Source organism: Phaenicophaeus curvirostris, chromosome 1 (assembly GCF_032191515.1).
Source record: "Phaenicophaeus curvirostris isolate KB17595 chromosome 1, BPBGC_Pcur_1.0, whole genome shotgun sequence".
NCBI classification, from domain to species: Eukaryota; Metazoa; Chordata; class Aves; order Cuculiformes; family Cuculidae; genus Phaenicophaeus; species Phaenicophaeus curvirostris.
In genome coordinates this window covers 172848365-172861655 of record NC_091392.1, presented here as the reverse complement: position 1 = coordinate 172861655, position 13291 = coordinate 172848365, and the positions used below count along the sequence as shown (strand labels likewise).

The following is a 13291-nucleotide window of genomic DNA, read 5'->3' as shown; positions in this document are numbered from 1 at the left end:
TCTTCAGAAAAACTTTTTTTCATTTTCACTTTAAATGCAAAAATATTTTAGAATAATTTTGGTTTAAAGAGCAGTTTTAAACTGCAAGGCAGCCAAAATGAAACACATAGCAGGCTTTACTTCTACTTGTACAAAGTTCATAAGCCCAAGATTAAAAGGTAACTCATGCTACTCAGTGCTACATTATTGATAGAGATTGCTATACTATACTGCTGGCAGTCCTACAGTTTTATAACAATAAAATTCCATATGAAGCATGGTTTGGAGCAACTTCTGTGTAAAACCTGCTCTGGAGGAGGAAAGCATGAGGAAAATGGGTTCCATCTAATCCTTCAGGTGACTGAGCACAAGTTCTATTAATTATGCTGGGCAGGCTGCAGTGTGTCAAGCAAAGCGCTAAACAAGTTCAAGTTGCTGATTTGACCTTCTTGCCAGTATTTACTGTCTTTTCTGGTTTAAAATGTTTTAGACATAGTTGGCACCACAGCAGTTTAGGCCTTGATGGCTTTTCTTACAGAGTACACCGAAGAGAGGAGGAAAAAAAAAAAGAAAAAGGAAAAAAAAAATCAGGTAGAACATTCCCTTTCTCATCAGTTACAGGAAACAGCAATTTCTTGCATCCAAAGCTTTTAACTTCTCATAGCATCCTGATGAGGAATTGATTCAACTCATATGCAGGTAGTTAAATCACCCACTTTATTGCCACCAAATTTGCAGCTTCTCTAATCTCACTTAGCATTTTCTTATCACAAACATCACCTGATGCAAGAGCAATTAATACATTATTACAAGGAATTTTCATTCACAAGGTTTGACAGTCTGCTTTTATTCCCCCCACAAGATTTCCATGCTGCTACACTTCATGCTACCTTTTATGCAAACTGCCATGTCTAATCATTCCAGTGAAGTTGGCAGCATATTAACTTGAAGTTCCACTGATTATTCGCCTTCCATCAGGCTTCCAATACATCTACTATAAAGCAGTTATCACTCAATAATGAGAATTTTTGTTTGTTTTGAGCTTATCTTTTAGGCTTAAAATAATATAAAAGTACATAGACCATTTGCTCCAGCTCTGCTGCGCTGTATTTCACATACCAGTTAACTTTAAGTCATATATTTGGTTTAATGTTTTCAAAGAATTATTGTAAGAGATTTCTTTGATACCATTGTTGCCAAAAAAGGCTTTTCACAGATTTTCTTCATTGATCTGCAACAATAAGCATAATCCAGATAAATCTTAAACACTTGTTATTTCTTATCATTTCCTTCTCTTTCAAGTCTCTAACTACCCTTCATACAAATCGTTCCTTTTGCCTTTTAAAAGTTATCAGAAAACCAAAGATCATTCAGGCAAACCATTCACCTTCATCACCTTATTTTAAGAATCTCTCAGTTACTTTCTCCTTCCTGCCCCGGTCCCCAGACAGGGATAGATCCATAGAATGTACCTTACTTCCACACTGACCTCTTTAGGGCAGCAATTTCACTCTTCAGATTTCTTTTACTGCTGACACAACGCTAATGATTCGAGGGTTCCACAATCTTTTGCTTGTTTGTTTCTCGGGGCATAACTTGCAATTAACTTGCAAATATTTTAAATGCATGTACACTTTCCAGTCACAATCAAATCATTTCTCAAGTATTCACATTGAAAATATAAGTCAATGTGTGGATGGAATATTTCCAGATTCTGAACTGATATCCTCCTCCCACATTCCCTGTGTAGAAGTAAATCTATATGGTTTTAGATGACAAAGAAGTGGTTTTCCATCTTGCCCTTGTCTAGTTCTTTCACATACATAATCTTACATTTCTTTAAGATTAAAAATTTTTCTAAGACAAGATTAAATTCTGAGTCAATGAAAAAATTACCCTTGGTTTTCAGAAAGTTGTTCAGGAATATCATCAGCGATTGATGCTTTGAGACTTGTTATTGTTCCAGCTCAAAGTTTTAATTTTCATAAAACACGAAATGGTTCAATTTCTCAAAAGTGAAAAAAAAAACCAAAAAACCAAACAGCTTTATAATAAGTAAAAGGATGAAAGGAAAAATATCCTATACCACCTTAGCTCTAACATGGACTCATCTTTATCACTATCAGTAATATGATTATTGTTAAGCAAGGTGCACAGTGAAAACATTCCCTCCGGTAAGTCACCAAGACTGTTGTCAGAAGGTCAAAGAAGTGATCGTTTCCTTTTACTTCCCTTTTTCCTTCAGGAAGAAATATCTGGAATACTTTTTCAGTATTGGGCTTTCCATTTCAAGAAAAATATAGATATATTGGAACAAATGCAGTGGAAAATTATCAAGATGACTAGAGGGCTAAAACATAATAGGAGGTTTAGGTCATATATTAGGAAAAGGTTCTTCACCCAGAGGGTGGTGGAGCACTGGAACAAGCTTCTCAGGGAAGTAGTCACGGTGCCCAGACTAACAATATTCAAGAAGTATTTGAACAATGCCCTCAGACACATGGTGTGAATGTTGGGGTTATCCTGTGCAGGGACAGGAGCTGGACTCAATGATCCAGAGAAGAGCAACAAAGCTGGTGAAGGGGCTGGAGAACAGGCCTTATGAGGAGCGGCTGAGAGAGCTGGGGTTGTTTAGCCTGGAGAAGAGGAGGCTGAGGGGTGACCTCATTGCTCTCTATAACTACCTGAAAGGAGGTTGTGGAGAGGAGGGTGCTGGCCTCTTCTTCCAAGTGACAGGGGACAGGACAAGAGGGAATGGCCTCAAGCTCCACCAGGGAAGGTTTAGGCTAGACGTTAGGAAAAAATTCTTCACAGAAAGGGTCATTGGGCACTGGAACAGGCTGCCCAGGGAGGTGGTTGAGTCACCTTCCCTGGAGGTGTTTAAGGCACGGGTGGACGAGGTGCTGAGGGATATGGTTTAGTGTTTGATAGGAATGGTTGGACTCGATGATCCGGTGGGTCTCTTCCAACCTGGTTATTCTGTGATTCTGTGATCCTTGTGGGTCCCTTCCAACTCAGGACACACTGTGATTCTGTCATAAGATACAGACAGAAAAGCTGAGAGTGCTATCAGTCTGGAGAAGGACAAAGGCCAAGGGAACTCTTACTGCTGTATGGAAGACTACAAATAAGAGGAAACCAGGTTCTTCCCTGAGGTGCACAATGAACAAGAGGCAACAGAATCAAGTTGCAACAAGAGATATTCCAACAAGTAGTTATGAAAAAAATCCACCACAATGGTGAAAAACACAGGAAAAGGTTGTCCATCCATACATCTTCACCTTCTAGGGATATCTCAAATTGAGCTGGACAAAACCTAAGCAACATGAACTGGGCTGACTCTCCTTTTATGAAGGCAATTGGACCAGATGAATTCTAGAGGTCCCTTCTTAACTAAATAATTCCACGATTCAAGGCTGTCTCTGATATGTCCCTAGTTATCTTCAACAAGAGTGATTTTTTTATCTCTATGTATAGTCTTTGCATCATCTTAGCACAATTTTTCCTACATTCTGAAACTAGACCCTCTTTTACTTTTTTATTCTTGTATTAAAGTCTCATTCGTGCCTCCTTAACATCTTCAGTTGTTTCAATTGTTTCAATAACCATTCAGAACCAACGTCATTTATTACTTCTATACAAACATTTGTTAAAGCCACAAATCTATTCTATATTGTTCTGTATTCCTTTTTCTAGTAGAAATTCCTCAGTAGATAATTTGCATATGCATAGGACTTGCTGTTCTGGATCAACACAAATACTTTTGACACATCAGCTAGCAAAATATAGCAACTGAACATTTGAGTACTTCAATCTGATTTTACTTAATCACAATAAAATTCACTCACAGCATCACTGAACATACTGCTCCCTGCTTCCACAATTAGACATTTCTTACACAACGACTTCAATGAAAAGAAAGTATAAACAGACCCTTCAGAGATGAAGCTATGCTCATTCTTTGCTCATTTACCATTTAGCTACAGAATCATTTTCAACTTCTAGTCTTTCCAGTTTTAGAGAGAAAGCTTTAGAAATAGTCAGACTGTTCCCAAGTTGAGTTTACTGAATAGCTTGCTGATTCTTCTTTAGACAGCAAGGTGTTAAATGCTTCAAGAATGAGAAGTGAAGAAAACTTGATCTCTCCAATTTCTTTGGCAAGTTCTGTTATGATAAGTCATGTATAAGCTACAAAGAAGCATCCCATTTCTCCATGGTTGTGAGAAAGAAAAGCAATTACTTTGCTGTCCTTTGTACTAGAATTCATGCTGTTAATAAGATGCTGTTAATAAGAAACTCCGAGATGCTTGGTGCTGTCTACTTGTGTTAAAGCATTTATGAAAATTTCTGTAAACTACTCACTTGAACAAAGATGAAATTTAGTTCCATGTTGCCCTTTAGACACCAACTTGCTGTTCTAAATAAAATTGTTAGTATCTCCACTTTGTTTGAATAATTAAGATGATGGCACAATTATATGTGAGATGAGAGAGATATCAAAACTTAAGAAAAAAAAAGATTAAGCAGTAAGCTTCACCTGTAAAAAAAAGTTAAATTTCGGCCTGCAGGGTACAGCCTTTAAATCAGACAGACACTTCTGTTTGGCGTAAGAGTATACTTCACCAATTTTTCAATTGTAGAACCAGTAACTCTCCTACCACCTTTTGTCATAACAATGTATTCAGTTCATCCAGATAAACTTTGAAGGAATGTTACTTTTGTTAACCCTAGAGCTCTCAGAGTTTGTGGATATTCACAATTCTCTTCTGAGTCACTAACACAGTCGTGAGTGACCTGAACATCACCTTGTCTCCCAAATTTTACTGTTTCATTACACACTGGAAACAGTGTTTCCTCCAGTGGCTTTTAAACCTACCACTCAATTCAGGGAACATTCTTAGGAATTCTCCTAACATTATGATAGCACCACAGTTATCTTTTAGACTTATTTTAATAGATTCAAGAAAAATAGCTATGGTCTGTGAGATTTTACTACCTACAACATTCTTAATAATATCAAGCGTCAAGAATAATAAGCTGTAATACTCAAATCACTGGAAATACTACTAGAGCACAAAAGCCTGCTTTGACAAAAACAGGACAAAGATCTTGGGTATAGTGAAAAAAAATGGATAATACACATCAAAGCATACAAAAAAAAACCAAAAGGAGAAACTTGAGAATACTATGCACTGTATTAAATAAAAATATTTAAGTGAAATTAGTAAAACAAATGAAAAATATAAGTATGCCTTTTCCTTTGAAAAAGAATTAATCATTGCACCCCTTGGCTGCCCCAAAGTACAAAGTCTCTGATATCAGTTGGGAGGCCAGGAGGACACACAGGGAAACTATGTCAAGAAATACCAGTGGAAATACAGGCATTTTATATATATGGCAGAATAACCTAAATTACCAGTGAGATTACTTAGTTCCAGAAAGGGTGAAAAGGTTTAAAGTCAGGACTACTTTCAAATATTCTGTTCTTCCACAAGGCTTTCAAAGCTGAACACACTAAGCAAAATATCAAAGGAATCCACATTCCTTCAAGTTTATTAGAAAGTGAAAAACTTCATTAGAAGATTCTCATCCTTTATGGAACCAAAACATATCAATTATCATATACATTCTCAGGGTAAGAACATTACCCTCTACATTAGGTCACTGTATTTTATTCAAGGTATTCTGACAAAATTTTATAAACATTTTATCAAGCACGGCTGAATAGAAGCCTGTATTGTCCAGAAGGATTTCTTGGATTTTTTTGGTAAGGTTTTCCTTATAAGTTACATATTTTTTGTCACCACTTAAGTGAAATTGTTCAGTATTACTGCTTTAAGCTGTATGGGATTTTCAAACTTTTTTCTTCACACATTCCACTTATAAAACAGAACATTAATATTATAATCTGATTTTTTTTCATATAGTATTTAAGCCCCAAGAATTTTAAAGACATCTCTAAAAGATGAAAATTAAAGCAATCAATTACTTACCCCTTTTTTGACAACAAAACCTAAGTTCCAATTTGCAAAGCATGTCAGCATTCTCATACTTGTCCTCTTGCACTTTAACCCAAAAACAGGATTCTGTCATTTCCTGAGGTCTGATCTGCAAGCAAGAAAGAAAACAGCTATATCAATTACCTTGCAGTACCTGAAGGGGGCATACAAGAAAGCTGTGGAGGGACTTTTTACAAGGACATGAAGTGATAGGACTAGGGGCAATGGGTTATAAGTTGGAGATGGGCACATTTAGACCAGACTAGACAAAGGAAGAATTTCTTCACAAATCAGGGTGGTGAGGCACTGGAACAGGCTACCCAGGGAAGTTGTGGCTGCCCCATCCCTGGAGGTGTTCAAGGCCAGGTTGGATGGGGCCTTGGGCAGCCTGATCTGGTGGGAGGTGTCCCTGCCCATGTCAGGGGGTGTTGGAATTAAGATGATTTCTAAGGTCCCTTCCAATTCAAACCATTCTATGATCACTTCAACTGCTAAGACACTATGTAAGAGTGTCCTCTGTAGATTGTAAAGCAAATGAAATACTCAAGAGCTCTGTAAAACACATGAACCTTGGGTATATAACTCATCTTTAGAATTGTTAATCTATTTCTGATTGAAGGGAATAATGCTTAAATAAGAGCTTTTGGACAAACTGATTCTAACAACACAAAGTAATACAAACATACTCTGTTATCCAAGGTCTAAACGTAGCAAATTATCTTTGGTATAGATTTAAAACTTAAGTAAACTTTGAATAGTCTCTGAAAACAGATGGTATAACTAGATGTTAAGTATTATACCTTACTTACTAGATTGTAGCTTTGATTGCTTCATAAAAAACTGCTAACATTTTTACTGGCTTATTTTGGTTTAAATAATTATAGTTTCCAAAACTCAATAGACTGATAGCCCTGGTATACTTGATTCTGACACAATGGAGAAGAAAAATAAAACTGATTCTATATTTTTTCAGCCATCAGATTTACATAGGTACATCTGCACTAAGGACAAATAGAGAGACCTGCAATGCTTCTTCCTGCAGACCAAGCTAGATAAGATGCAAGTCATTGGTTTGAAAACTCTATAGACATCAGTAGAGTGCACTGACTGATCCAATGTAAACAGTTTGCTAGATGACAAGGCACAGCAGGAACCAGAGAGCATGCTGCTATCAAGGTTGTATCATTCTAGAGCAGAACTGACTTTTCCATGCATCCCAGAAAGCCGACAGATACTTGCCCAGATGATTCATGAGACAGCAAAATGCAGGTTTTGGAAAACCAGAAAAATTAAACACAGAAAGTATTAATGTCTTGCATAATATTAACTAGTGTGTCAGTTACTGTATGTGGACTTACTCCTGCCAATCTACTATGTACCTTAAGCTCTACATAAGATTTTACATTAAGTATTTGCCATTAATTTGAACTACCTTGGACCAGTTGAGTCTTTTCATGGTAACTTCAGGTCTGAATTCTTTTTTAGGCTTCATTCCAAATGGCAAAGTACATGAAGGTGGAGTCTGCTGTGCTCCAGGCAGGCCTGGTAGAGGAGGTGGTGGTGGTGGAGCACCACCAAAAGCCAAAGGGATTCCCAAACCATTTAAAAATGGTGGAGGAGGAGGGGGAGGCGGTGGTGGAGGGAATGCTCCATTAGCAGGCAGCGGTGGAGGGGGAGGCGGTGGCAGAAGTTGATGTGGTCCTGCAGCTTCCAGTGGAACAACAGATGCATCTCCACGTGTCGAAGGTAGTAATCCAGGTGGCAAGGAACCATACTAATAAGGAAAATACGCTTATTCATTTTCAAATGTTTTATAACACCAAAATGCCATAAGAGTCATAGTGTATTGATTAAATCCAGCAAAACAACAGAAAAGTCTTGTATAGGACAATCAAATATGAATTATGATGAGGCCAATGTGCTTTCTATTTCATAATTGGAAATGTCAACAATTGAAGCAGACATTCAGACCAGGGGTGCATGCCAAAAATGAAAAACCAAAATGCTATATCCCACCCGTCATCTTTCACTGACCGTGATCTGAGGACAGTCCAATAGCTATCTTGATGAAATTTTAGCTAGACTACCAGAGTTTAGCTCAAATTAAAAAAATAACATCCTAGTTCTTACTTATACTACAGATCGCAGAGAAACATTCCAAGGACATAAGAGCAGAACCTAAAGAGACGAGCAATTCTGTTGAAAATCAGATATTTTCCAGTATAAGAAAACTGTCATTCTACAGAATTTAAAGCAGAAGTAATAATAAAAAAAAAATCCTTTCAAAAAATCCAGCTGCTTTTTAAGACCAGCTTCTTATTTGATAGAGTAAGGACATCTATACTGTGGCAAGACAGGCTCACTAGCTCTTCAGTATGTATAAAAAAATATGATCGTTTTTATTACTTGAAGAACTTCCATCACAGGCCTTTAAACATTAATAAACAAGCACTCAAAACAAAACAACAGAAGAATAAATAAGAATAATTTATCTACTGGAAACAGGATTAATTAATTTTTCAACTGATAATTATGAGCTGTAGCAGTCTTGTTTTTTAAAAATGGAAGAAAATACAATAAGCAAAAGATTCAATATTTTTAAAAGGAAATAGCTGAATATCGATAAATACAGATAAATAAATACACAACTGTATTATTGTTTTGTAATTCTGAACATACACATTGTTTACACTGACAAGTAGGCAGTGAACAACTAGGCACTAATAATGAAAGAAATACATGATCAAATATCACATACAACAAAGGAGTAAAGGAATAAAACTGGGAGAAAAATAGTCTTAAGAGCCATGCGAAGTAGCAACTTATGCCATATGGAAATAAAAGATTCCTCTTAGGACAAATTTAAGAATACTAAGTTGTTATACCCTGTTAGCTGACACTTAAAAAGCATTGCAACTATCCCATTAACAGCGGGAAAATCATGGTACGATAATTACTGAGCATTATCATATGTTATGCTCTCTACATGTAAAAAAAGGTTACATTTAATACACTGAACAAGAGCAAAAGTTAAATAGGAGAGAATACCTATTTCATTAACAAAGTATTTAAGTTTTAAAGATACACACATAAAAATACATTCTTAATGAATGATATACAGCTCCCACTAAAATGATCTTTTTAGAGTGCAACTATTTTTGTAAATGCTTTTTCTAAAGCCTGTTTGACTTGGATATTAACAGTTAATTCTGAATCAGAAAGCTGAACTAGGAAATAAGACAAAGGAAAAATCACTTGGTTTCAGTCTTCTTACATAGATTTTGGAGCTGAAGCAGTTACAAATTAACTCAAGTATTACTCTCAAAAATCTGAGCTATTCCTCTACATCACATTTTAAAATATATATTTATGCTTGAAAATTGAAAAATTATCAGGAAATGTTCTTATCCAGCCACAGGTTATTTCTTTCAGTGCTGCATATCCACGGTAAGGCTTTAGCAAACCACACTGCATAAAGAATAATTTCCTGTGGAGGGATAAAGATCACAGAGACGAATGCTAATCTAAAAGCATAAGACTTATTACCCCATGTGGTTAATTACTTTGGAAATATATGACATTGAAAGCAAAACCCAAATGAAGCATAAGCAACTAGTTTAATTAACAGAGCTCAGGCATAAAAAGGATCATCGGGGAACTCAAATAGCTAATTAATGTCACACTACAATTATTTGTATAAGACAGAAATAAAGGAAACTAACAGTCAATAAAAATCAATAATAATCAACAATAAGTAATAATTGTACTATCAGAATCTGCAAAAGATACGAAATTAAATCCCTTTCAAAAACAATACTTCATGCATTCATTGAAACTGTCTTATACCTGTGATTTAAAAGCTTGCAATTCTGCTTCAAGTTCATTGATTCTTTCTTCCTTTTTCTGCAGTAGGGCCTGGGTCTCCTGATGAACTACAAAATCCTTTTCAAGCTACAAAAAAAAAATCTAAATTGTCGATACGAGTCAGGTCTGCAGGGTTTCTTTAGATCCCAGCTTTTCCTTTTGTGTTTATTTAAACTCAGGTGGTAACAATCTTAAGGACACACACAATGTATCTGTTATTCTAACTTCTATGTATCCACTGAGTGCAAGTACAACCTATTACTTCAAGTCTTTACTATATGAAATGGCCTAAAGTACTTAATGTATTTTAAACTGGAATTAGAATGGCTTAAAAAAATTTATATACATAATATAGATTCCATAGGTACAAATAAGTAAATTCTTACTCTCCCACAGTTTGTCTTATTGAAGAAACTGATAATTGTTCAAATAAAATATTCAGTTGGTGAGATACATACATAAAACCTTAAAATAAATAGTAAAACTATTCTCAATTAAGCTTAACTACTTTACATCACCTTTCTCTGCTTCCTAGTTCACAAGAAAAATCAAAATTCCCACTTAAAAATAGAACTAATAGTAACTTGAATCTTAAAAACTATGCCACACTTAGTAGAAGAATTCATGAAGATATCAAGCAATTCTCTGTGTCCATCTTATGACCACATAACTTAGAAATTACTTACTTTTCTGGAAAGTTCAGAAGCCCGCTCTTCACATTCTTCTAATCTTGCTTTATCTACGCAAATATCTTGAAAAAAACAAACACACACACTTGCACATATACGGGAAACAAAAGTTTCTTAATCACATGTTAAACTTCAACTTGGCTTTTGGAACACATTAAAAAGTACGATAATGTAATCATTTCCAAGCATTGTACTTACCTACTAAGTGGCTGAAATTTACATCTAATCTTTTACGATATGAGAAATCTGGGTCTGTTCCACTTCGATGTAACACTATCTGGGACACACATTCTTCAATTAATTTGAAATACTGTGGACTAAAGACAGGGATGAGTTCTTTTATAGAATATTTATTTATTAACATTATATTTTATATCCCATCTATGAACAAGGTCAAAAGATTTTATCTGACTTATTTCCATAGAAGGCTAAGAGCAAACTCCAAAAGCCTAAGGACAAATACACCTGGCAGTTTACTACATGACAAAAAACTGCGCAAAGCCTCAAAAACAGTGGAAATAAACGATTCTTACATTATAAACTTTGCTTCTCTCACCTTATGAAATACAGTAAAGAGAAAGGCTCTTCCTTCAGCATAATCCCTTCTGGTTTTGTGACTTTTCTAACTATGCAAGCACTGCAGCCCTACTTCAGTAAGAGGAAAGAAAAGCACCTTGTTCTAAAATGCCAGGGGAGGATCACAGCTGGTTCATTTGTCCAGGACACGCAAGCTGTGAATTCAAACCCATTCAGGTGGAAGAGGTCTAGTGCAGGTGCATCTATGACGGGCAAGCACTCTTAACCTTTCAGAGTAGATCTGTGCTGGACCTTGCCTGAAATGCGAGGTTAAACAGAAAGCAGATGGCTTTCCTTCCCTGTTCAGCTTACATCTGGTTATTCCAGTGCTTCCTCAAAAACAGCACAAGCAGATTTTAGAAAGGTAAGTATTTAACAGTTTCAAAAAAAATCTATGATTTTATTAGCTACTTCCCTGTAATTTATCTAACAAGTTTTCCAAAAGGCACTAACATGTTCACACTGACCTATAACATATATTGAGAACACTCAATTCCCAATCAAAAGTTACTCTAAATTATACAGAAATCTGAACATACGCTGCTTAAAATGCATTTTTGTGCATACTTGGTTTTGTCCTTTGACTCAAATACACCACAAAATTACAATGTTACTATCATTATTTATAGCCAGCATAAACCCATCCTGATCACTTATATTTATGGTCAATATGGTTCAGATATCAACAAAAATAATTTTCTATATTGTATCCTAATCAGAAGAGACAAACACATACAAGTGGCATTTTTATATAGCATTGATATTTTCAAACATAGGTTCACAAAGGAATACTCATGAATTGCAATTCACAAAGAAAAAGACTAAACACTACTTATTAAATGTATGGAAGAAATACTAAATTAGTAGTAACATAGTAGTAAAATGTAGCTAACATTTAAAATAGTATTTAACGTACCGTATAAAATAATCATTTCTTATAAGCAAAAGATGTTGGAGGATAGAAAGAAAATATCCTTCAGCGCTAGTGTCTTTAACTGTATTCCACACCATATTGTAAACATCATTTACTTCAGTAACAGTGTTAAGGAGAGTAACAGAAAGGAAAGAAAAATATTTCAGTCAAATATCGGCTGATAGTGTTTTTACAGAAATTATACCATAAAAACGTCCATTATACACTTCAATTTGTTCACATTTCTCTTGATGATATTAAAAGGATATTCTAGTTCTGATCTAATATCTTCTAAACGATGAGAGAATTCGATCATGTCCTCTTCCTTATGCTCATTGAATACTTTCAGCTGAATATCTAATGCTTCATTCTTTATACACTTCAATTGCTGCAAAGAAGAAACAGCAGAAAGTCTTGCAAAATTAGTATTTCCATATGTAAATAAACCTTATCTTTTTAATAACTCCCATAAGTCTATGCTATATTAAGGTTTACAGTTACAAGAACACATAAGTTAAGTTGAATATTCAAAAGGTAAACATAGCTTCAGCCTAGCTTAACAAGTGTCTGCACAACAGTCTCATGTGTTCTAACTCTAAGCCCTAAAATTTTGAGGAATCAACATAAAGTTCAGAGACTGTACTTCACCTTTTCATCCTTATTTTAAGACTGATTCTTGTATCTAACTGCTCATATCCAGACTTAATAAAATGCCTTTGTGAATAATTTATTAGGATTTGTTCCCCCATTCCCCTCTCAATCTCAACAAGTCCAATAATTTAAATAGTAGAACAAAGAGATGCTTACTGGCAATATCTCTTTCAGTCCACTGCGCATAAATTCATTTCTGATATGAAGCCTAAAATCCAAGTCATCAGGAGATGTAACAAGAGCATTGATGAGCTGCATGCAAGCTACCTATAAAAGAGGAAGCATTAAGCTATTTTATTTCTTAAATTTCAATATGCACCACAGTCAAAAAGAATGAACTACTAATTAGATGAACTACTAATTAGACATTACACCATGTCTAATTATCAATCTACTGTAATCTTATAATTAAGATACTTAAATTTCTTATCAGCCATATAAGCTATAAATACCAAACACTAGCTCACAAATTTCCATAAAAATGTAATATTTTCTCACTCAATTAAATTTTGTAGTTTTACATAAATAGCAAGTTCCTTTAGTAAATGAACTTTAACAGACAGTAAATATCTTGGCAAGCATAATTCTCAACATATAAAAATCAATGTAAGTATAGTTAT

At 35.1% G+C, this 13291-nt stretch overlaps 1 protein-coding gene across 2 annotated transcripts in view; it reads right to left on the bottom strand.

Annotated features, from left to right (window-relative positions):
* The window catches only part of DIAPH3 (diaphanous related formin 3), a 220033-nt gene that overhangs the window by 150838 nt on the left and 55904 nt on the right, over positions 1–13291 (bottom strand). For both annotated transcript variants that reach the window (XR_011339412.1, XM_069880558.1), the window contains exons 10-17: positions 12828–12938; positions 12290–12408; positions 12024–12140; positions 10730–10848; positions 10529–10593; positions 9825–9929; positions 7411–7752; positions 5973–6087 (exon numbers count right to left, since the gene is read on the bottom strand). Coding sequence is in view for 1 of the 2 variants with exons in the window: in XM_069880558.1 (XP_069736659.1) it covers positions 5973–6087; positions 7411–7752; positions 9825–9929; positions 10529–10593; positions 10730–10848; positions 12024–12140; positions 12290–12408; positions 12828–12938 (1093 nt within the window). In the remaining variant the exon portion in view is untranslated. The remainder of the gene's footprint in view (positions 1–5972; positions 6088–7410; positions 7753–9824; positions 9930–10528; positions 10594–10729; positions 10849–12023; positions 12141–12289; positions 12409–12827; positions 12939–13291) is intronic.